General features: G+C 37.4%; 1 protein-coding gene across 4 annotated transcripts; it reads right to left on the minus strand.

The window, feature by feature from the left end:
- On the minus strand, window positions 1-26,507 carry LOC107692289 (serine/threonine-protein kinase ULK1-like). 4 transcript variants are annotated; one of them, XM_016491267.1, is made up of 29 exons: window positions 26,256-26,507; window positions 25,872-26,145; window positions 25,391-25,483; window positions 25,257-25,298; window positions 21,571-21,603; window positions 21,077-21,113; window positions 19,332-19,505; window positions 18,825-18,898; window positions 18,641-18,742; window positions 18,425-18,483; window positions 18,246-18,328; window positions 18,058-18,108; window positions 14,729-14,817; window positions 13,701-13,869; window positions 13,505-13,565; window positions 12,607-12,696; window positions 11,615-11,749; window positions 8,474-8,616; window positions 8,264-8,341; window positions 7,826-8,055; window positions 4,446-4,588; window positions 4,032-4,147; window positions 3,607-3,729; window positions 3,357-3,529; window positions 3,087-3,265; window positions 2,764-2,882; window positions 1,080-1,237; window positions 716-851; window positions 1-631 (listed from the first exon to the last, which is right to left on the minus strand). In XM_016491267.1, the coding sequence occupies exons 2-29, from the start codon at window positions 25,959-25,961 to the stop codon at window positions 576-578; spliced, it is 3,036 nt and encodes a 1,011-aa protein (XP_016346753.1). In that variant the 5' UTR covers window positions 25,962-26,145; window positions 26,256-26,507; the 3' UTR covers window positions 1-575. The 4 variants fall into 4 exon arrangements, with proteins under 4 accessions (XP_016346753.1, XP_016346755.1, XP_016346754.1 ...); XM_016491269.1 differs by having other exon boundaries at window positions 11,615-11,746; window positions 25,872-26,507; XM_016491268.1 differs by having other exon boundaries at window positions 3,357-3,526; window positions 25,872-26,507.

Here is a 26,507-nt window from a genome sequence, read left to right on the forward strand (position 1 = left end):
ACCAACCAACCAAAATGACTTCAACTTCAAATCACACAAAGCACCCCCAAATGCACTATTAAATCACTAATAATCATCTTAAAAGTGTTTCCTAACGTCTCTCTGCTAGCTAACGTAGTGAATGGGCAGATCTCTGACTACAAACTAAGGAAAATATAAGAAACTGATGTTCTGGGATGGATAAACCTCATCTAAGATTAATTCAGATTGCACAACCCATTTATAACGCGCAACCACATCTTATTTGAGCCAACATGTGCACAGAGAAACATGTTTGCACTACACTTTAAACTCCGTGAGAGAATAATTGCGGAAACAGGTTTCATCTTGACTACAGACACAGGTATTATTCAGTACTTCTGTGTCTGCGATGATGTAAAGTGGCAACACATTCAAATCCTTGCATCTCTCCATCATTTACGACATCAGCTGTCAATCAGGTTAACTTGGTCCAATAAGAGGGCCGTTCTCTCCTCCACAGCATTTTGAAAGGTGGAAATGGAAAAAGATGGAGAAAGTTGCTCGAGGGAGAAATGGGAATCTTAACGGTGTAACAGCAGCGTGGTGGAGAGACTTTACACACAGAGACCAGACTGCAAGGCGGTGAGACGGCGTTCAATGCAGTGCTTACCTGTAGGTAAACATCACACTGGTTATGTAAATGATCTTAAAAAGACATCTTAAATGTTAAAACATGTGCTACTGTATTACTCACACTTGTTAATGCTGAGGATGTCAGCCTGTTCTGTGAGGAGGAGACACAGACCCTCCATGAGCAGCAAGGCCTTATGGTAGCGCTGAACCGATGCTTCCCCCTGATGAAACATCTCATCTAGAGCAGCCGCCTGCACCTGTAAGACCAGGTCACTTCTTAAATACACTTTTATAAGCTCAAATCTACATGGTATTTGCAATAGGAAAAAGGCTGAATAGAAAAACAATCTGACAAAGAACTAGTGTTATCTAAGTTTATACAAGGTGAGAAATATTTTACAGCGGAGCATGTAAAAAATTCCATTAATTTTCCAGAGCCTGGAAGTCACAATTTCAAACATTCCTGATATTTCTAGGCTATTTACCATCTGTACAGAGTGGCTAAGGAGGAGCCTCTCTGCGGTGATGCTGTTGATGTGGTCCATGAGTTTGTGTTTACGGGAGAAGAATCGCTCCAGTTGAGCACTCAGAGAACGGCAGGACATCACACTGGACTTATACAAGTCATTCAGCCTTCTGACCACTGGAATAAAAAAAAAAAATCTCAATTATTTGCACGTTGGACACTGAATCTCTAATATATCTTAGTCCCATAAAGCACTCTGGGTCAGTCTCTCTACACCAGGTTTTCCCAAACTCGGGTTTATAATATGTACGATTTTTTTTATTAAAATATCCCAAAACCACTAGAACAGTGTTATATATTTTGCTGACGTGTGTACTTACATTATCCCAAATGTTTCGAAGAATGTTTAAATCCAGAGAAATAAGCAATTTTAACTAGTGACACGGACTGTGTCCATAGTGTCATTGTGTCGCCTGCCAATGACGTCCTAACCCCTCGATTTCCGGTTTTGTTTTGTAGAAAACATGGAAACACCAAAGATGCTTTAATATGCTATGCATTTTATTAGACGGGTGACGACCGCACAGAGTAGCATTATAACAGAACTTTCAAACTTATCTAGTATGATAAAACAGCGCTGCTTACTTCCGCTGCTTTCCGGAAGGAGTGTGGCATAATAAAAGCTCCGCTGCTTTCGAGCCGTGTGTCGCGCTCGTTCAGCGGCCTCGTTTAGCTTCGACGGCTTTCCGCCTCACTCTGCTTCATACTACGACGTTAATAAATCTTTAATACATTAGCTCATCCATGAACATGATTTCTGCCCGAGTCCCGTCGGATTGCTTCGGCTGTGGGGATGAAGACCACAACTCCCATGATTCCACACTCAGTCACAGCATCATCTAACTAAGCCTTTGTTTCTTTGTTTGTTTTGAATACGCGCCCTCTAGTGGCAAAAAAGTACATATTGTGCCTTTAAGTGAATCATAGTTATAATGTAAAAAATTTAATAATGTAAAATAATATATATAATAATGTAAAATTAAAATATAAACACATCAGATAAACACTTACTAAAAACTACTTCATGTGAACATTAACTGATATCAGAGAACCGTTAACATGCAAATGTGTTGCAAATTATTTAAATATGAACTAAAAACCTCAGAGAGTACTTCAAGTAAATATTTTAGGTTAAACGGGTTCAGCTGACAAAAAAGTTTGGGAATCCTTGTCCTACACCCTCAAATGACTATATTTAAATATTTTGTAATAAACATCATATTTATTGTTTTACTTAAATTTCTTAAATATATTACATTGTACTTGTATTAAATGAATCATCATCAAGAGTTTTATGAAAAAAAAGATAAAATAAAAAAATATTTTGATTTTAATGATTTTATAATAATATTTTTAAAATGATGTTATAATAATAAAATAAAAACAATAATAGTATAAATATAATAATGAATTAAATCTTATATATTTCATTATTATAAAATCATTATTATATTATAAATTACTATATAATTACTATATTTATTTATTTAAAAAAAGTTTTTTTTTTACAAATACTTTGAAAAAATTTTCAATTCATTTTTAATGCTTGTTGAGAAAATAAATGGGAACTACCCTTAAAAAGTGGATGGTAACTGTTGTGCTTTACTATCATGGTGAGAAGAAAGTGTGTCTGTACTGCTGACCTTGTTTGACGGTGGTTGAGGGGTAGAGTTTTCCCTGCTTGATGCCTTCCATGGCTGTGTGTAGTGAAGATGACAGAAGCTCTGCAATCTTCATGTAAAGCACTAACTGCTCAGCATAACTGACACAAAATAAATGCACACGTATTTAACACCACTCAACACAGAACCTGACTATAGACCTTTTAATTTCTGTTTTAGTGGACTTTAAAGTTACAGGTTATTATACAACACTAATGACACTGTCCTGCTGTCAACATGTATATATTAAACAGCAACTGTGATCCTTTGCTAGAGAGATTAGCGATGAGCAGACGTCTCCTCACCTCCACTCTCGACTCAGAGAGCTGATCTGGTCGGCAACCAAGCTCTGCTGCTGGAGCAGGCTGGTGGAAGAGAGGTCGGCCTGGGCAGCCTCTCCACCCCGGGCTCCTGCCACCTCCACCACACAGCGAGAGAAGTCCAGCATGAACCGGAGCCTGTGCAGAGTCTCTGTGTGTTCCTGCTGTGGTGGAGAGAGAAGTGTGGCATTAGACTCAAACATAAACTTGCTAACATAACTCAATCAAAAAGTAATGCAGCAATTTGGTGCTTACCTCCATTAGGGTCTCCTCTGGTAGTTCAGGGGCTTCAAAAGTCACGGCTGAGATGGGGTCAATGAAACCATAGCGGGGACTTGAGGACCCCTCGTAGCCGTCCATGCAAATGCCCGTTTGTGGGTAGCGGCTGGTGAGGGACCCTACTGGACTAATGGAGCTTGAAGAGCCTGCTGTGAGACACCGATGGGTTCAGGTCAGTGCTACCTAGAAGGATCCATGTTAATAATATTAATAATAAATAATTCACCTGAGAACTTCCTTGAGCAAGAACTCTGAGGAGGTGTTCCACCACTGGGAGGAGAACCCACGGTGAACACCACTCGAGCAGGGCTACCTGAGCCCACCACGAAGCCTCCACCACCAGGTGGCACTGTGAGCGGAAAAACAAGAGTTTGTTATATGAAAACTGTATATAACTTAACATTAAAAATTACATTTTAAAATAACAACTGTTTTCAACATCGATAATAATAAGAAATGTTTATCGAGCACCAAATCAGCATATCAGAATTCTGAAGAATCATGTGACACTGAAGACTGAAGTAACGGCTGACAAAAAAATCAGCTTTGAAATGTATTTCTGTGATCATATATATTATATATGTATTAAAATAATAATAAAAAGTTACTTAATACATTGATAAAATGAATACAGTTGTCAAATGAACTCACCTGTGATGTCTATGGCTCTGTCAGAATTGAGATTCTCCATGCTGCCTCTTTCTCCTCTCTGCCCCCCAAACGCTGCCATCAGCAGCACATCAGATAGGCGGCCTACACTCTGAGACCTGCCCCGACAAGGAAAAGAGTGAAGAAGATTATAAAAGAGTAAGCAAAAGAGGAGAAAAAATAAAAGCAACAAGGAATGCAAAGGACAGGGGTGGTTGTATCAGCTTGAATCCAGGGTTCTGTTTCAAAACTAGGAGAACTGACTAGCTTTTTGAAGAGTGTCATTGTAACTTAAGAGGTTCTTAAGTTTGTTCACAAAGAGGTTAATTTTGTTCACAGTGCTGCCCATGTAGACAGCGAGACAGATTACTAGGGTTTGAAGAGGAGCAAAAATCCATCCAATTCTTCTTCTCATACCTCCCAAAGCCTTTCTTCTCTTCGGGCTGGTAGGCAGGTGACAAACCAGCCTCTCCCTGAGCTGGTCTGAGGCCCTGGTGGGTCAGAAATGTGACCATGTTTGGGGAATTCGGGGGCTTGGGAAACTCAAATGGTGGCATGGCCTGGGATGGAGAAAGGAGAAGATATTTTAACATTATTTGCTTGCATTTATCAGACAGTACTCACACCAGCATTCAAAAAAATCCGGGGTCAAGATTTTTTTTTTTTTAAAGAAATAAGTACTTTTATTCAGCAAGAATGCACTACATTTGTCAAAAATGGCACTAAAGACATTTATGTTATGAGAGATTTTAATATCAAATAAATGCTGTTTTTGAACTGTCTATTCAAAGAAGCTTTGCCATCACAGGAATAAATGACATTTTAAAATATATTTTAAAAAGAAAACAATAATATTTCACAATATTACTGTTTTTACTGTATTTTTCATCAAATAAATGCAGCCTTTGGCCCCGCTCAGACAGAACACGTTTTTCAGGTCTGAGGCGCACTGCCTTTTTTTTGGTTGATTTTAGAAAAAAAGAGCAGTGCCCTGCTGTTTTTTATGTTGCTAGGCAACCACTGAATCACCTGTCCTGTCAGTGTAGCGCGAGCGCTCTTTGGTTTGCTGTTAAACTGTCATATTAGCAGAAACTTTAAAAAAAATTTACAAGCAAAGGGCGCTTGGTCTGATCTTGATGGAAAGCCACAACAAGTTTCTCCTCCATCATTGCAGTGTCCAAGCAACTGCAAACCTTCGTCAGCACAGCGGAAGGCCCGCCTCTCCATTCATTCGATTGAACAAGGGAAAAAAAACGCGAATGATGTCGGGTGCTTTTTCTGTTCAGAGCGCTCCTGCAAAAACGCGAGGTGCCCGGGGCGCATAAACGCTCACTGCCAATAGAAAAAATTAAAAAAAGGCGCCTCTCACCGCAAAAAACGCGTTCTGTCTGATCGGGGCTTTAGTGAGCATAAGAGACTTCTTTTAAAAACATTAAAAAATCTTACCAACCAGAGTTTAGACTGAGAGCTCATGAACATACAAACAGACAGAATGAAATCTTACTCTGGAAGGAGAACCCAGGATGGTTGGTAGGGGGTTGCGTTGCATAAGTTCACTGAGCCTGGGTGAGGAGTGCAGGGTCCTAAAGGGCATCATGTTTCCCTGAGGGGCCACCACCGGGTCTGAATGCTGCTTTCTGATCTTCTGCCTGCACCCACCAGCCGCCTCCAGCAAACAGGGGGCGCTGTTGAGCCGAGTGCCCAGACCGTGCTGCTGTGGCCGAGCCTTGGTTTCTAACCAGATACAGACAGGAAGAGTGCAAGAGGAATCTAAATAAAAACTAATGCATAACATTCACAATCTGGGAAAAGAGGAAAGCAATTGTTTCCCAACTTTCTTGGCATGCAACATTTATAAAAGAGAAAGTAATTGGGCTATGAAATACTGATGTCCCATTAAAAAAAAAAAAACAGTATGGAAACAGAGGAAGAATGATTTTACCTCCACCCTGAGAGCCCCTGTGACTCATTTCTGCACTCGCTGGGCAAACTTGGCCTGGTAACTCAGGAATTGTGCCCACTTTTGAAACAAAAGAAGGACAGAGAGAGCCAGAGTTTGTTCAGAAGCACAAGGTTTCTTAAATCATCTTTAGCTAGTGACATGACTAGGACAAAAGAAAGCAGCACTCACCCTGTGGAGAGAGCTGGAAGGGTTTCGCGCCTCCTGTAGACAGCCTGCGGGAAGTGAGAGCAGAACCAGACTGAGGAGGAGAAGGCCCTGTCCTTCCATAAGCCAGAAAGCTCCCGCTACCACATCTCTGGACTGTGCCAGACCTGCAAAAGAAAGAAAGAAAGACAGAAAGAAAAAAGAATGAAAGAGAAAGAAAGAAAGAGAAGAAAATTAAATGAATAAATACCTTTTAAAGTCCAATTGAACTGAATAAAAAAATTTAACTAAACTTTAGATACAAAACAATTCAAATTTGAATAAGTAAACTGAAATTCAAAGAAATGCATGTACTACTTTATTTGTAATTTTTAATAATACGTTTAATTTTTCTGTATGAATTGTCACGTTATTATACAAACAAAAAGTATTTCTAGAAAATGTTATTTAATTATGTTTAATAAATTAACTTCAATTTTACAGACCATGTTGGAACAATACTTTCCCAAATTATTTACCTAAAAATGGATTATCTGGTTATTTTTAATGTTAATGTTCTTTAAAAAAAAAAAAAGTGTCAAGACATTTTGTGATACTGTTTGGCAAAATTAAAAGGTTAAATTAAAAGTTTTAATGCTCAATTAACAGCACTGAACTTAAAGAGTATTGAATTTAGAGAAATACATCTTATCCCTTCAGAAAAATATTATTCTACAAATGAGAGCATAATAGGTTTTGCTGCAAAACTTGTGCTGCACCAAAGAAATGCCTCTGTTGTGTAACAGTGTTGACCTTCTTTGAATTAAAATTCAGTAAATGCCTCTTCTTGTCATTCCAAATCAACTTCCTGTGGAGCATGGCCAAGTGAATTAAAATTCCGATTCTTGAATTTCAAGGAGGAAATATTAAGAGTCACTCACTGTGGAGAGCCCTCTTGACCTGGGAACTGGAGGTTTTGCTCCATGCGCTGGTAGTTGTGAATCTGTGTGGGGACTGGAATGGGTACGGACTGCCCATAGTTGCCATAGTTACTCCCAGAAACCTCAAATATTACTGTTTTTACTGTATTTTTCATCAAATAAATGCAGCCTTTGGCCCCGCTCAGACAGAACACGTTTTTCAGGTCTGAGGCGCACTGCCTTTTTTTTGGTTGATTTTAGAAAAAAAGAGCAGTGCCCTGCTGTTTTTTATGTTGCTAGGCAACCACTGAATCACCTGTCCTGTCAGTGTAGCGCGAGCGCTCTTTGGTTTGCTGTTAAACTGTCATATTAGCAGAAACTTTAAAAAAAATTTACAAGCAAAGGGCGCTTGGTCTGATCTTGATGGAAAGCCACAACAAGTTTCTCCTCCATCATTGCAGTGTCCAAGCAACTGCAAACCTTCGTCAGCACAGCGGAAGGCCCGCCTCTCCATTCATTCGATTGAACAAGGGAAAAAAAACGCGAATGATGTCGGGTGCTTTTTCTGTTCAGAGCGCTCCTGCAAAAACGCGAGGTGCCCGGGGCGCATAAACGCTCACTGCCAATAGAAAAAATTAAAAAAAGGCGCCTCTCACCGCAAAAAACGCGTTCTGTCTGATCGGGGCTTTAGTGAGCATAAGAGACTTCTTTTAAAAACATTAAAAAATCTTACCAACCAGAGTTTAGACTGAGAGCTCATGAACATACAAACAGACAGAATGAAATCTTACTCTGGAAGGAGAACCCAGGATGGTTGGTAGGGGGTTGCGTTGCATAAGTTCACTGAGCCTGGGTGAGGAGTGCAGGGTCCTAAAGGGCATCACGTTTCCCTGAGGGGCCACCACCGGGTCTGAATGCTGCTTTCTGATCTTCTGCCTGCACCCACCAGCCGCCTCCAGCAAACAGGGGGCGCTGTTGAGCCGAGTGCCCAGACCGTGCTGCTGTGGCCGAGCCTTGGTTTCTAACCAGATACAGACAGGAAGAGTGCAAGAGGAATCTAAATAAAAACTAATGCATAACATTCACAATCTGGGAAAAGAGGAAAGCAATTGTTTCCCAACTTTCTTGGCATGCAACATTTATAAAAGAGAAAGTAATTGGGCTATGAAATACTGATGTCCCATTAAAAAAAAAAAAACAGTATGGAAACAGAGGAAGAATGATTTTACCTCCACCCTGAGAGCCCCTGTGACTCATTTCTGCACTCGCTGGGCAAACTTGGCCTGGTAACTCAGGAATTGTGCCCACTTTTGAGACAAAAGCAAAGCAGAGAAGGAGAGAGAGAGCCAGAGAGTTCATTTAGAAACACAAGGGTTCTTCAGTCATCTTTAGCTACAGTGACATGACTAGGGATTTGGGCAAAAGAAAGCGGCACTCACCCTGCGGAGAGAGCTGGAAGGGTTTCGCGCCTCCTGTAGACAGCCTGCGGGAAGTGAGAGCAGAACCAGACTGAGGAGGAGAAGGCCCTGTCCTTCCACAGGCCAGAAAACTCCCGCTACCACACCTCTGGACCATGCCAGACCTGCGAAAGAAAAAAAGACAGAAGGAAGGAAAGAAAGAAAAATGAAAGAAAATAATATAAATAAATGCCCTTTAAATTCCAATTGAACTGAATAAAAATTTAGATACAAAATTCTAATTTGAATTTATGTAAATTGAAATTCAAAGAAATTCATGTACTGCTTTATTTGTAATTTTTAATAATACTTTTATTTTTTCTGTATGAATTACCCCTGAACATGTTATTATACAAAAAAAAAAAAGAGTATTTTCTGAAAATTTTATTTAATTATGTTTAATAAATTAACTTCCATTTTATAGACCATGTTAGAACAATAATTTCCCAAATTATTTACTTAATTTGAATTATTCGATTATTTTGTGTAAATGTTCATTTTTATAAAGTGAAAACAATGTGTCACACATTTTGTGGTGCTGTTTGGCAAAATTAAAAGATTAAATTAAAAGTTCTGATGGCTTAATTAACAGCACTGAACTTGAAGAACATCAAATTTAGAGAAGTTTAGAAAAATACATCTTATCAGTCGAGAAAAATATTATTTTACATATGAGAGGATAGGTCTGGGTGATATGGCCAAAAAATATCATGATAAAAAATTTTCATATCAGTCGATATCAATAATTATCACGATATATTTCAAATCTTTATTTCTTTCAAGATTAAAGGCATTGAAAGTTGTAGAAACCAGACCATCAATTGTGGTTTTAAACTACTCTTAATGGTCAGAACATGACAAACGCTTCATGTTTTTGAATTCTTTACACTTTTCCAGTCACTTTTCCTTAACAAAATAAATATCTTAATAGAAAAATTTATTTCTTAGTTTCTGCTTGTTCTACTGAGTGATATTGTTTCAAATCATGAAACAGGTTTGTGTTGCCTGAATTGATGATGCATATCTTCAGCACAGTTTGCAGTGCAGGCTGCAATATTAATAACATTACATTTTTTTGTCTCTTAGAAATGCACATTTGACATAAGCTTGTTATATCCTTGCGTTGTGTTAATGTCTCTTTTTTTTTTTTATTCTTTCCCAGAGTCTCTTCTCTTTTACTTCCACTTTCCTAGTTACGTACCATTGGCCCACGCCTCTCCTGATCCCCGTGTGCCCCGTGACGTCATTGACCAGCTCTCCAGTCTGATCGGTGCCCCATGGCATAAAAGTGGAGAGTAAACGCCACTCACAGTTGCGATGCAGATGTAAATTTATGTTTATTATCAAAAACGGTAACATTTGCAAAAATTGTTACAACCTCATTTTTATATGGTGAAATGTAATTATTCTGACCGTTTTATTAAAATTAGTCACTGGTCTTCCATAGTAGCATACATTTAGATCATGATAACCACAGTTAAAACCACACGTATAGCACCTCAATACCATGGTAAAAATGTAACATGGTTTATAGTCTAAATACATTTATTATAAATGCACTAACGCTATAGCTTAATCACAAAAAATACTGTAATTATATTCCATTACTCATTTAATACGTCTACATTAAAGTGCCTCTATTATGCCATTTTTAAGGTTGCTAATATTGTTTTATGAGTCTCCTAAAAGAAGGTTTACATGCATGCAAGTTTAAAAAACACGTTAGTTTTCTCAAAAAATAGATTTAATTTGACCTCATTTCAAAATGATTCGTAAACAACTCGTGCGAAGCTGTTCAAAGAATTAGTCTCTCTAAACCCCTCCTTTCCGTGAGCCCTCACTGCTGTGATTGGTCAGATGGCGCAGTCCTTTGTGATTGGTCCAGAGCCGTAGACATTGGCTCTGGATTGGTCTACCGTGTACAGCGCATGTCGGAAACGAAACGCCCCTTGCCATAACAGAATGACAGCCCTGGAGACTTGTCAATACATAGAAAAGATGGTATCGATTGTACCTTACCAATTCGAGCCGGAGTCTGATGATGAAACGGTTGAAGTGGCTGATCGACAAGAGACTGATTCGCAAGCATGATAGTGGTAAGTGGCAAGTGTTAACAAGGTTGTGGTAATTATAAGATGTGATAAAACAAATTTACTCTCACAGCGTAGGATACAGCGTCTTCTCCACATGATGTTAACCACATGGAAATTTGAGTGTTTGTGGGCGGGCAAGTTGGCGACGTAGAACGTGGGCAGACATTATGCAAATGTGTCCGAGCCGACTCTTTTGTTTTATAGACAATAACTTTATTTATCGTGCACTGTCGGCTTCACAACTTTGCAGGTAGTTTATGTTCACATACAGCTACATGACACACTGCATGAAAGGTAATATTCGAAAAGGCATAATAGGGGCACTTTAATAACATAATAAAATTCGATATAAATATCCCACATTTCTGCCACAATACCATGGTGCAGTTAGTGTTACTACAGTAAATCCAGGGTAAATGATGGCGATTTGTAGATTGAAAAGTCTTCTGACTGTATCGTTGCTCACAGTGTTTCTCCAGTTTGTCAGCACTATTTTATATGCCTTAAAACTAGTTTAAATCACAGAGTCACTTGTGTTGTTCACTGAATTCAAGCAATTCACACTGGATCTCACAGCGCTGTTTAGTGCTTGCGTGACTGACATTTATCAGTGAGTAAACGCATCTACTCTAGTGAGCTCGCGCTGCGCTGCTGTTTGAACTTTGAGCGGATAAATGCTACGTGTGGCTTGGTTCAAATGAGTAGCGCGGTTTCGTCCAGCTTTTGGCGCATGAACTTTATAACGAACTCCTGTTATCGTTTTGAGGAAAATTATATTGTGATAGTTATCGTTTTATCACCCAGCCATATGAAAGCATAATTAATGATGCAATTATTTAGGTTTTGCTGCAAAACTTTGTCTCTGTTGTTTAAATGTGTTGACCTTCTTTGAATTAAAATTCAGTAAATGTCTCTTCTTGCCATTCCAAATCAAATTCATATTCAACTTCCTGTGGAGCATGGCCAAGTGAATGAAAATGCCAATTCTTGAATTTCAAGGAGGAAATATTAAGAATGTGCTTTCACTCACTGTGGAGAGCCCTCTTGACCTGGGAACTGGAGGTTTTGCTCCATGCGCTGGTAGTTGTGAATCTGTGTGGGGACTGGAATGGGTACAGACTGCCCATAGTTGCCATAGGTACTCCCAGAAAACTCACTCGGCCTGCTGAGAATGAGGCGGAAATAAAAAGTAGAGGGAGAGTCAAAGATATGGAGCGAATGAACAAATAGAGAGAGACAGACAGGAAAAAAAGAGAAAACATAAAAGAACAAACATCAGTATCTTTCAGCACCCGATCGATAAAATAAAAACATTTCAAATCTCACAGGACATTTCTGGATAGGAACTATGAAACAGGCAGAGGCAGAGGCTGAGAGTGCTCTATGCCTGTTGTGTGTGGCTGTGGGTTTCATGGGCCGTATTTAATAATGAAGGAGAACAGGACAATCTGTGCCCATCAAAGATGCAATCCTCGTGCCAATCTAGGACTCATTTCCCTTGTGGCAAAGGCTCTGAACTTCAATTACCCAGAAACCAAAGAGCGAAAAGATTAGCCTTTGCTAGACAGGAAAAGTCATTCTTTGTCTTGTTGCTACATGTAGAAAATTGTGACCTTGGCCCACGACTCATGACTCATTGTGAAAATGGCCCATGGTTTATACTCATAACTTGCATGTAGGGATGTGCAAAATAAAACATATTTTCAAAACGCACCAGCGGGTTCACTGAATCTTTCAACACACTAAATCAAGCACCAGCACAAAAATAAACAAACAAATAAAAATAAGTATATATTTATAGAAATAGATACAAATAAATAAAATAAATTTAAATAAATTTAAATTAAAAAATAATAATAGATAAATAAAATTAAATAAATACATATAAAATAAAATAAATAATTCCATGACCTGTCAACTATCATGACTCATCTCTATCTGCTTGCAAGAAAACAGCTGAAATGCCCCGACATGAAAAGGTCATTTTTTTAGTGCCGTATATTCATCCGGCTGTGTTCTTACCCGCTGGGTCCTGGAGAACTGCTGTAGGAGGGAGAGCGTGGCGGGGTTTTTCCTTGACTGCACTGACCTCCAGACGCCGGAAGAGAACTCCTAAAGCAGGACAGAGATGGAGAACGTTAGCAGTGATTCATGCCAAACGATACTCTGGAATATGTTAGCACGGTTAATTAGTGAGGGAAATTTACCCCATTTAACCATATCAAACTGAAATTGTAATTATGCAAGCTGTAAAGAGCATACAGCCTTCACAACCAACCATAAAAGACTGTGCCAAGAGCAGTTTCTTATTTTATATATTACCAAGTCGAGGTCAGTAAGATTTTTATATATATATATTTTTTATTTTTTGCAAATAAATGCATTCTTTTATTCAGCAAAGATTAAATTGATCAAAAGTGATTTATAAATGTTATGAAAGATTTTTATTTAAAATAAATACTGTTCTTTTGAACTTTCTATTCATCAAAGAATCCTGAAAAAATACGGTTTCCACAAAAATATTAATCAGCACAACTGTTTTCAGAATTGATAATAATAATTAATAGTTTTTGAGAACCAAATGAGCATATTAAAATGATTTCTGGAGAATCATGTTGCAAGCCTGGTTCAAACTTGCATCAGCTACATGAGCACCACAGCACCAGTGCAATTTGTAGGCATTATTAGAGTTAACATCTGCATTTATGAAATTGGCATTTGTATTAAAATGTCTGTCCCTAGGATTCAAACCCATAACCTTGCCGTTGCTATTGTCATAATAAACTTGGTTTTGATTTGTATGCAAATGACAGATTAACTGTTATAGTCAAGCAGAAAACAGATATTTTTATTGTCTGTAAACGGTTCAAATTTTTTTTTTCTGTAAACAGATCTGTAACCAGTTAAAGTGAGCTCTTACCCACTATACATCAAACTATCTTGGAGAACCTTTCCTGTTGGCATGTCACAAGTAAGCTCACCTAAAAAGACAGACAGAGGGAAAAAAGATGACATATACCCAGCATTCCACTTTAACAGGACAGTCACAATGTTTTTAAATGAGGAGAAGGAAAGGCAATAAAATAGCTAGCAGGACAAAGTTCTTGCAGGCTTACTGGGGAAATGTGCTGGAACCATGACAAAATCATCAGTGTCACAGGACGAGTTCTTGCTACTGCTGCCACCTCCGCCACCTCCCGAGTCCTTCAGCAGGTATCCTGGAGAATCCTGGGTAGGGGAGGCTAACGCCTTTGCACGGACCTGTTGGATCTCTGCAAGGGATTGCTACAAAATATAAAAGAGGATGAGTCCTGAGAGTTACGTAGTCCTGAATCATTAATATCCAGTCCTGCTAAAACTTTTATAAAGAAATAAAAGTTCATAAAAATACATAAAATACATAAAAAATGTTTGTGCCCTGATAAAGACATTTGACACAGCAGATATTTATAAAAATATCAATATTATACTACATTTGATGAAATATACTTAAATATCATGTATTCTTCTTCAGGGATTTTTTTTTTTTTTCAAAGCAATTAATACTTAAATTGATAATAACGGACATGAACACTTAAATTCTTACAAAAAAAAAATCTATTTCAAATAAATGCTGTTCTTTTGAACTTTCTATTTATCAAAAAATTCTGGAAAAAAATGATCATGGTTTCCACAAAAATATTAAGCAACATTTTTTAAATTGTAATAATATTCACAATATTGTTGTTTTACTGTATTTTCGATCAAATAAATGCAGCCTTGGTGAGATTTATTTAAAAACAACATTAAAAAATCTTTCCTGACCCTAAACTTTTGAACAGTAGTAATGGAAATGTGACAGTATGATTTCTTTGCTTCTGAAGCACTGACCTTTATACTGCATTCTGATACCACGAGACCCATAAAAACCACAAAATACAGAGCTGATTAACATGTGGCTCCTACCACTGATAAGTTTTTCAAGCCACCATAAAATGTTAAGAAAGTGCATATTTGTTCGAGAAGGCAGCTGGCTGCTGTGCTTATTTATCTTCATGTCTGTGACAAACTCCTGACACTCCAACACTTATCTGTGCAACTGACACAATGAGCCACCATTGATTTTACAAAAGAGTTACTTGGACATGAACAGACACACACTTACAGGAGGAGAGGCCAGGTGTGAAGTAGACGAACTGCTGCATGAGCTTGCAGAGGCTGAGTTGGGAAAGCAAGTGACAGTCACTGGAGCAGCTGTGAAGAATACACAGACACGCACACATAATATACTTTAAAACGGATGGTACTTTCCATATATACAGTACACTATGATGTCCGATGACTTTAGCGGATCTTCTCAACCTTCTCAACTCTATCCTACAATTACAATCATATAAAGTCATAATTTCGACATCTACTTAGTTTATATTCAAATCATTGTAGTAAAAACTAACAAGACCTCATTTAAATTAAAGCTGCAGCTTTTTTTGGTTAAAAATTATCCAAAATCATTATTTGAGTAAGTACATAACCAGCCAGTGTTCAAAACTATCGCCTTACTTTAGCCCGATTCACAACGGTTAGCTTATAATAATGTTTTCTAATTTGAGTGGTACGGGTAGGTTTTCGCGGGAAATTCGAGCATGGCACTGCGTCATTACGTCACTTCTGTAACCATAAAGAAGTTGTCCTGGCTACTAGACTATCGCATGTGAGGATCCTGCAGGTGGCCGAGCGTTTATAGCCTTTTCTAACAGCAGCTGGAATAATTAAATGTCAAAAAATAATTTTGATGGTGGATTGTAATCCAGAAAGGATTATATGAAACACATGTGAATTAAATTAAATTATATTCGTTTTAAATGTGCTTCTGATTACAGATAGCCTGGGATTACACACGATTTAAATTTGAAAGACAACCAGTTCGAAGGGAGCATAGTTTGGTTTTTGGGTTAAAGGGGTCATATGATGCTATTTTAAAGATCATTATTTTGTGTATTTGATCGCATCATATGACCTATTATTGTTATACTGAATAAAGTATAACAATAATAATAATTTGCACGGTTTGATGTGATATGAGCTAATCGATTGCTAGATTAAATCATCATTGGTAGCACAACTTATTGTAACGCTTTTTTCCTGAGTTGGTCAGAACAAACGTGGCAGACCTGTTACTTACTTGTTCAGATGACAATATACGGTGAAACTTCTTATTTGGGTCATATATTCCAAGACGTAGGCTAGAATCTGTGATTACTAAGTATAGGATTACACCGGTGCGGTGACTGACTGCCTGCCACACATACTCCGTCCTCAAAACATTAGATTCATCCGCGCTGGAGACATGCCAGAGTACAACCCACGCAAGGAAGATAATTCCGCAAGTAACTGCAATTCCAGGTTTTCAAACAGAGATGGCGACAAAGAGGCAAAACTTACGGACTGCAGCTATGAGTTCATCTTTAGCTGTGTCCCACATTTTGTAACCCAACAAATAACCAAGACACCATTTGGACCCTTTTACAGCATAGTGGGAAACAAGCAAGTGATAGCAAGTGATCTCATTTCATTTTCTCAACAGTTACACAAATTGTAAAAGTTTTGTTTTCTCAGTCATTCAACCATGTTATAACAGATACTGTAATTTGGGGCCAAGCACTGAAGGTGCAGCAAGCAAAGCAAGCATAGCAACCACGCACATGCACATCACACCGAACGGTCAAAAGCTCTACAATGTGCATCTCAAAAGCACAAAACACTCTTAAGATTTTGTACATTAAGTGTGCCACATGTTATGTGCCACACTGGATTCAAACCCACGACCTGGAAGGTTCGGGGCCTGCAGCTCAGCAGAGTGCGCCACTCAGTCGGTGCACACTCTTCAGGCTGCTGAGGAGAGCTTTCAGTGCGAGTATTATCACATAAAAGCATTACTTGGCATGTCGACCAGATTAGCATGCTAAGATACATTATTATACTAACATATTTTACAGTTAATCTGACTTCTGAAGAGTCACATTACATAGAATGGCATCTGATTAGCATGTTAAAAAATTACCACGCTAAGCTAACTAGCATAAGTCAACAAACACAGGCAAGGTCAACTTTGGGGAGGTATTTCTCGGGAGCGGTAGGAGATATCAAAAATCTGTTCAGTCATTTCTATGTGCCTCGGTCCAAAGATAATCTGCTCAGATTTTGAACAAATTTGACCAAATTTGTAGGAGGAGTAGCAAAAAAACAGTTTTTAATTTATTTCAAAATAGCGGACAAACAAAATGTTGGAAAATGAAAAGTGAGATATCATCAGACTCGGCATAAGCCAAGGAATGTACTGACACAGAGAAAACTAAATTTGGACAATGCTTTCAAAAGCTATAAGCATTTTTTGCAAAAATCCTTATATCTCTGGAACATTAGATGGTGCTGTCTTCAAACTTCAAAACACCTTCACTACACAATGTCGATGATCCCTACCAATTTTCGAGTCAATACGTCAAATTGTTCAAAAGATATAGCAATTTATGACAAATTTCAAAATGGCTATCGGGCAGTTCATCTGATCCTGGCAAAATCGGTATCCTTGGATGACCCAAGGAAACCACAGACACCACAATCATGATTTTCTGACCAACTTTTCAAAAGTTATAAGCAAAAAAGTAAATTTTTGGTATCCCATGACCCATAGGTGGTGCTGTTCCCAACTTTGGCATGGACCCTCAGATCATGGTGCTGATGAAGTGTATGAAGTTTCGTTTCAATTGATCAAAGATTGGCCAAGATACAGCCTCTGAACCAATTTTGGGTCAACATTGCTAAGTTCGCAACACCATAACTTTTGAACAAAGATGAATATCAATATTCTGTGCAGTCATTTCTGTGCGGCTCAGTCCGAAGATCATCTGAGCCAATTTTCGTAAGAATTTGACAAATTTTGAAGGAGTAGTGAAAAAAAAAAAAAACACGGAATACAGTACTTTTCAAAATGGCCACTACTGTAATGGGCAGAGTATTATGGTGCTTTTCCACTGCGTGGGTGCCACATTTCATAATTTTCCTACTAACGGTTCATAGGGCTGCCATAGACTCCCATTGGGGAAAAATTATAAGGAGAAAACTAACGGATACAATAGAGGCAGCAGCGCCTTCGGTGCTTGGCCTTTAAAAATGATTCAACAATATTTATCTTTATTTTATGTCGTAATTGTTATAAATATTTTTAAATATATATTGATTATATTTCTTATTATATTATATTTGGTCAATTTAATTTTGATTTTATTTAATATTTATTGATAGAACAGAATCAGGGTATTAAACCAAATTTCAGTAGCAAGAATGCAAACCTGATAGAAAATAAAACAGCTTGAATATATTAATTATAATTATAATTATTATTATTATGACACTAAACATTTTCTGAAGATTAAGCATTACTGACCATTTAAAATGAGTCAAAACATTGTTTTAAATGGCAGTGTAATAACTCACACTTCTTCATAGAGGAGCTTGCCTCCAAGAAAGGGTGTCTGAAGAATTCATCTACAAAGACACAAAGATTTCACAATCAGCTTAAGAAGATTGCACAACGAATTAATGAAAGTCATTGCCAAAACTAAACTTATAAATAACAAACATTGCCTCATCATCTAGTGGGCATAGACACTCAGGATACTAACCAAAGTCCATACGGTCCTTATGGTTCCTCTGCAGGAGGCCAAGCAGCAGGTTTCTGAGATGGCTGGAAGTTTCTCTGGGAATGCTGTAGAGAGAGAGAGGGGGAAAGAGAGGGACTTTTACACATGGTTTAGCAGAACAGTATCATTAGCTATCAAGAGTCAATAAGAGATGCACTTACTTTGGGCTAAGAGTTTTATTTTTCTCATAAAACAATCGGAGGTCCTGGGGACTGCTTGCCTGATGGATGGACAATCATAACAAAATTAACATTGCAAAAAAAGTACTTTTTATATTTTACTCTATTTTTCCTAATGGCATCATATCTCGCACTTGAAAATGACAACTATATACAGTAATTAACTCGAAGTGCATCTGCTCACAGAATGGTACGCACCTGAAATGGAGCCTTCCCAGTCAGGCACTGAAACACAATGGTCCCTATACTCCACAGGTCAGCCTTGGCGTCATAGTTCTGTGACATGATAACCTCAGGTGCCTGGTGAATGGCATTTCAGAGTTATTATCACAATGATGCATATGTATGCGTAAAGTCTGAGAAGAAAATGTACAATTCATACCATGTACATGGGGGACCCACAGAGTGTGGCGGCCATCATGTTGTTCTGGAGGTACCGTGCGAAGCCAAAGTCAGCTGAGGAGATCAAAATAATATCTTAGATATATTATCTGTGCTGGTGAAGCAATGCACTCTGGGTAAAGGCAAATCAAGTTTAGATAAAAGAGAACACTGATAAATCATTAAATAGACTTTATAAAGAGTGGTTATAGAAGTCAATATATTGTTTTATTACAGTGATTTATTTTCATATCACTGAACATAATTTTATCACTGGCCTAAAGCTATTCAATTTGCAGTCAAGTTTGTCAATCTATCTGAGATAGATTTAGAGGCCATTTAAAGTAAAATCCTCAAGCATAACACAAACAAAAGGTTAAAAACAAGGCTTGATCTGCAAACGCCAGACCTCCTTGAGCATATGGATGTGGAATCTAGAGTTTCTAATGCTTTGAAAGCCGAGGATGTAAAAACAATACAACAGATGCAAAAACACTGGCACACACACCTATCTTGATGCAGGTGTTGTTGGAGTGGGACTTTCGGCCTGCAGGATGGGACAACAGGATGTTCTGGGGTTTCAGGTCTCTGTGGATGATCCCTTTGGCCTGAAGGACCCTCATGGCCCCTGCGATCTGTTGCAGAAATACTCGGATGGTGTCTTCACTTAAAGTGCCCTTAGCTAAAACAGCATTAGAGTAAAGATGATTTCACTGGGGCTGGGCAATATACAGCTATCAAATGTTTAAAATATATTTATGAAGATTTTGCTGGTGATCTAAACAATTACCATATAAATATAAATACTTACAATAAAATAATTTCCATTAACATAGTGGTACACATAAATGAAAATGATTAAATGTCATTTTTAGGTTTAATGAAAAACACTGTGGGAAATAAAACTACTATTCAAACATAAAAAATAAAAAAAATGTTTTTAAGATTCTTATGCTCACAAAGGCATTTATTTGTTAAAAAATAGTCAAATTGTTACTACAATATAAAATAACTGTTTTCTATTTTAATATATTTTAAAAAGTAATTTATTTCTGTACTAGCTACGCTGAATTTTCAGCATCATTACTCCAGTCTTCAGTGTCATGTGATCCTTCAGACACCATTCTAATATGCTGATTTGATGCTCAAAAAACATTTCTTCTTATTATTAAATGCTGAAAACAGTTGTGCTGCTTCATATTTTTGGGTAAACTGTGATACATTTTTTTTCTATTGATGGTATGAACAGAGAGTTCAAAATAACAGCATTTGTTTGAAATATATAAATCTTTTGTAACATTATAAAATGTCTTTATTGTCACTTTTGATCAATTTAATTTAATATATCCTTGCTGAATAAAAGTATTAATTTCTTTTAAAAAATCTTGTTGATCCCCAGACTTTTGAATGGTAGTGTATCTTAACATTTAACTAGATTGCTAATGAATTTATGTCTTGCATTAAAAAGTCAATCTCATTCACAAAAATGCATTAACATTTAAGTCATTTCAAATCAAATTCATAAATAGCATACCATCAAAAAACTAAAAAATATTGAGATAACGATTTCTATTATATCACCTGGCCTTGACTCCACACTGTTTATGCTATATACAGACCAACTATACAGTCTATATACAATGTAACAACTTGGAATCAGATTTTACAGGCAAATTAAAATGCAAATTCAACATGCAATCCTTCCACAGTGCAAAGCATATCAACTAAGACAGCACTGCATAGTAATTGTATATAAATTCAAATGGGTTACTACACATTACATATACAAGCAAAGCAATATGCTGCTTTAGTGATTCACCTATTTTTTTCCTCTCATGTCAAAATTCCATAAGAACAAAAATTCTTGCGTTTGGATTTTTCAGAGCAGCTACTTCCTCTGAAAACAAGCTCAAACCCTACAGTCAACAGTTAGAGCTTCCTCGGACCCGCTTTAAACAAAACATACGTACACAAACACACACCCTTCTGGCCTAACTTCCTGAGTTTGGCTTTGCATGCTTTTGAAAAACTGATATCACTTTTTTCATCACGCAAACCCTACACAATTATCTAATTATCTTCACAACCCTACACTGTCAAAGCGGAATTTATTCCAATCAAACACAAATTATATATTTATTAAGAGCGAACACATCATTTAATAAAGGAGGCTGGTGTGCTGAGAATCTACAGCAAAAAAAAACAAAAAAACAAAATGAGGTCAAAGCATGATAAATGAAATGTCCCACTTACAGTGCAAGTAGTCAGCCAGATCTCCCCCATTGCAGTACTGCAGTTAAAGAAAGAACATTGATCTTTTTATTATGAATAAGAGCACCACACAATGCTGTATGACAAAACCTGCATCTGAATGGGGCTTAGTTCACTGCATGGAGAGAGACAACTCAGATGCATATTAAAACGAGTCACTCAGAAAAGATGGGCCTTTATTTTCCTTTGTGCACCACTGATGGGCTTCCCAGTGGCCCCATTGCCTTTCCATGGAGCATTTTTGAGAACTGACATGGTGATGTGGCATCTGCAGGAAGTTGAGTTTCATGGCAATTGGAAAAACTTTACAAATCCTCACTGTCACACAAAACAACCTGAATTCAGGTCTGTTTCTGTCTAAGGATGTTGTGCAGCTGTCTTCCATTGGCCCCAGGACATGGCTAATTGCAGGCATTACCAGGTACAAGACAGACAAGATCAACAACAAAAGACATTGGGAAAACAGGCCCACTTACCTCCATCACTAGGTACACAGAGCTTGCTGTTTCCTAGAAAAAACACATGAGTAATTAGATTCAGCACTGGGACAGAAAGGTGGCCGAGACAGTAAATGAATTCATTTTCTTTAATATATATATATTCAAAGGATCTGTGCATAACATATCATGCGGAGACTTGTGTGGGAACATGTTTACTGAGGGCACTGGAACCAGTGTTAACAGCTTATTTGTGTGTATTGTAAATGCGGTGTGCTGACACTAATCCACATATGGCGTGAGTGTGTTTTCTCTGCATTGGGTCATAATGGGCTAATAAAGGCCAGTGGGAGGGCAAAGGTCACAGGCTTCATTAGCATTGTACGTTTTCAAAGTTCTATGGTGTGACAGATTTCTATTCAAGGCAGCCACAGTGCACACCATTGAACCTTAATCAAACAAGAGAATACAGATACTGCTGATAACATGAAATGTGAGAGGCGCTAACCACGATGCTAGCGTGTTTTAGTGCATGCTGTGTGGTTAAAACGAGTTTTCTGCTAAAATTAAACACTGAGTTGAGTAGAGGTTAACCAATACAACATTATAATTCTATACTATTTTGCTAGCAAAATTAGAGATTGAAAGATTTTTTTTTTTTTAAATAAGACAAAAAACTAAAATCAGTCGTTTTGGCAAATTAATTTAATTTGCTACAAATTAATTTAGTCATCACAATATTATAATGTACATTATGAAAATTCATATTCATTTTTGAGATTTGGTCTCTAAGATTTCATATTTGTGTTATGAAATAATTTGAAAGATTAGATCAAAGATTAACTAGACTGAGTTTTAGATGACAAGCAAAGGTAATCTGAATGTAAAAAATAAATAAGCATGCACAATTTTATTTATGTATAATTAATTTTATGTTATATTTTTATTGTACAACAATCTATTGTAAACGATTGTAAAATCCATTATAAATTTTATAAATATATGCTAAAAAATAAATACATCTCTCTTCCGTGTAACACATTTTTCAAAATATCTTCTTTTCCACAGAAGAAAGAAAGCCATACAGGTTTGGAACGAATAAATGATAACAATTTAAATTTTTGGTGAAGCATGATACCAATAAAAATTAAACAATAAAAATGTTGTTTTAGATAATGCTTTTGAAACTGTTGCTCCTTATATAGACAACTACTAAGCAGCAATGTCAGTCAATAGGCTTTAGGGCAATGATTAACATAAACACACACACTAGATATCACAACAGAACTGTCCTCAATACATACGAACTGACAAAAAAAAAAAATGCATGATATCTTCTTAAAACCATGCCAAATGGCCAAAGAACTAAATATTCAACTATCCAGACAATTGGTATCAGAGAGGACAGGTTGCGTTTGCTATCAGGTCAGCTTTTATGGCCCCATAATCCTGTTATTTTCCCCGAGGCCTATAGAAAAAATACAGAGTAGCCCATTTAGAATGACCTTATCACTTAGCAACAGATGACCTCCCCCTTTCTGGTGTCTGCCTCAACCAATCAGCCAAATCAACTGATCCGTGACTGGCATATGCTGCTGACTCAGCGTTGCCGAAGTTTTACTTTCTGCCACTGAAGATAGACTCTCGCTGGCTGTGCAGTCAGACTGAAACTATGCCAAACATCGCTGTTTAAATGACAACTAGCGCTTGAACGAGCTTGGCTATTCAGTTGGGAAAATCCAACAGGCTCAACATCACTCACAGACAACTTGGTGCCTAGATGATTGATGTTCATGTGGGTGATAAAGTGAGCTTTGCTTATGAACACAGCAGACCCGTGAAATTTGCTAATGTTGAATTTAACCACAGAGGCAGTGGAGACCCTACTAAACTGGTTCTGTAGAGGACTTTTTGTTATTTTTACACGATTGCTTTGTTGCTCAGCCCATTTCAAACGCAACCCTTATATTTTGAACTTGATAGTTGACCTAAAATGTTACTGAACCTGTTGAGAACCCATTTTTACACACAGTTATCAGTACATTTTTAAAAATAAAGGTTGCAAAAGGGGATTTTTACAGTGATGCCATAGAAGAACCATTTTTGGTTCCCCAAAGAACCTTTCAGTGAACAGTTCTTAAAAGAACCAGCTTTTTTCTTACTGTGAAGAACATTTGAAAAATCTAAAGAACCTTTTTCAATGGGAAGTTTCCATGGATGTTAAAGTTTTCTTTATGGAACCATAGATGCCAATAAAGAACTTAAATTTTTATGAGTAATTATGTTTCTAACTAAATGGCCCTGATGCACTAAAAAAGCTCTGCTCAAAAGCTTGTTTCTGTGTTTGAAAGGAAAAGATGACCAGATTAACTCTCGCAAGGTTCATCCTGCACAAACAAGCACAAGTTTGTCACATGTGGCAAGGAGCCAAGCAGCTCACAGACTCTTCCCTTCAGGGTAGTGCAAGAACTACTTGAACTTTAATGGCATTCAATTCACAGACAGTCAACACCACAGCAGAAAGTGATGTGACTATCCAGGAGATGTGAGAAGAGGTCAGATCAGAGAAGCATGTGGTGGAAATGTGCCAAGACACTTGAGCTGTACCTCTTGCAAGCAACAACAGAGTCTAAGCCTTCTTTCACATGAATGAAGTGGAGACAAAAGCAACATTAAATCTCAGTTGAAACTGTAAATGCTAACCAAAAAAAGTACAACTGTACTATGTAAACCACATGGATATGGCAATCATTCAGTAACATGGTATAAACAAAATATAGCCCTTTAAAAATTAAATCAATTAAATAAAATACAGGCAATTTTTTTTAAACTTCAGCTTATGAATTAATTGAGCTTATTAGAAATTTATTTTTTTTAATAAATTATAATAATTTTTAAAAAATCAACTAATAATATTTATAAATTATTTGTCCATAACTTTTTTAAATTAACTATAGCCAAACAAATTACTATGGACTTCAGTTCAGCAGTCAGTAACAAACATTGTATTAAAGAAGACATATCGAAGCATTTACATCTGGTTAGAGGTACAAGCTGCATGTCTATTGTATTCCCACTGGCTTTTACTTGCAAAAGTAAAACACGCCTGACACATTAACCTCACGATGACCCCAAGGCAGAGCAAATACAGAGAACCCCGGTGTTTGAAAAACGTGTCAACACTTCAATGAAACCATTTCACCAGTCTGGCTACACAGGTTTCACTTGCACAGTTGCAAGAAAGGCTTTTTCTAAGTGCCAACGAACTCTGAATGCCGAATCGAGTGAGTAAACAATATCTTTTCCTGCTATAAAAAAAAAAAAAAGTTTGTATCTTATACTGTATATTTTTTATGTTCTCAGCATTACACAATAATATAAACATTGTAATCTTTAGGTCTTAATATATAATAAGATGTAAATGTGTAATCAAGACTCCAATACCCACAATGCCCTGCAACAGCTATTAAAAACAAGTGCACATGTCATGTCAATAGAAGAACATGTGACTGTTTTTAACCAATCAGTGCAAAGGAAGCCATGATACAGCCTTGGGGATGGTAAAACATACATTTGAACATTTTTTGCCCATGATAACTAGTAAAATATTTGCAAATACTATTTGAAGGAGTCAAGTTGTAACAAAACCAATTTCACTAGACGATTGCATTGAAAACTGCCCATCCAAATATATGCAGAGTAATTTCATGGACAAATCAACCTACCTGGAAGTCAAGCAATGCAACAATGTTCTCATGTTTCAGTTCCTAAAGAAAACAAATGATAATTAATTTGCACACAAGTGTTTTATTATTATGTTCTGGAAATGCAATGCACTGCCAATACAACCAAAACGTACCTTTAATATCTTGATCTCTTTCCCCAGAAGAGTCTGAGATTTGGCCAAATTCTTCTTGTTTATGCATTTGACTGCAACTTCCCAATCATGCTTCTGAAAAGTTAAATGATTTTAGCTGTTAACCATAATCATCTTGTAGTCTATATTGTATTAAACATATCTGACCATAGACATGCCCATGCATGTTTATTGTCAGATCTATTGTTTCACGCTCTCTGATCTCTAAAAATGAAAATGACACATTTAAAGCTTGAGAATGTATATGTAATGGGTTTTAATGCACTCCATATCTCCCCATAATACTACTGGACATTTAATCTCTTATTCTAGCCTCCGTCTGTTGTGCTCGAGGCCTTTAAGGTGGTATGTCAGTTCTGCAACCAGTATTTATATATATATATATGTATTTATAATACACAATGACACCACTGCATGCAGACGGAAATAATGCAATATACATTTTTAAATTATATTTTCTCACCTCTCGATGCCTGCCTTTGAATACCACAGCGAAGGCACCGTGTCCTATAAGGTCCTTCCTACTGAACTCGAATTTCCCGACAGTCTCCATCTCCCACCTGATCCCAAATATTGCAGCTTGACTATTTATGTGAAATAAAGCTGGCCCACAAATATCCTCTTTCTGCTTCCCTCTTTTCCTCTGTCTGGACGAGGCTGTTGGAAAGTCGAACCCCACTTCTGCGTGCCATGGGCAGCCTTTCCATACAAATACTCCTCTCCTCTTTCATGATATCCTGGAGGTGAAGAGATCTACTCCTTTTAATTATGACAGTTCCCCATGTCGGCAAACCGCTTGTCGTAACTGGTAAATAACTCAAATCGAGCTACGCTAAAAATATACCACCTTAAAACGCTAGCGATGGGTTTGTTTGTGTACATCCGATGTTGTCAGCTCTGCTAATATCCTCGCGTTCGTGTTCGGGATTAACCTTACATCAGGCTCGCGATTGTATGTAACACGGTTGTCTTTTCACCAAATATCCCTGAGATATCTGAAAAGCTCCATCAAGATTTGTCTAACGTCTATTCGTCTCAACAAAGACCTCAATTTAGACGAGGTCTGCAGCGCTGCGCATGCGCGCTACCGTTTCACTCA

The sequence above is a fragment of the Sinocyclocheilus anshuiensis genome, unplaced genomic scaffold (genome assembly GCF_001515605.1).
Source record: "Sinocyclocheilus anshuiensis isolate Anshui unplaced genomic scaffold, SAMN03320099.WGS_v1.1 scaffold478, whole genome shotgun sequence".
NCBI classification, from domain to species: domain Eukaryota; kingdom Metazoa; phylum Chordata; class Actinopteri; order Cypriniformes; family Cyprinidae; genus Sinocyclocheilus; species Sinocyclocheilus anshuiensis.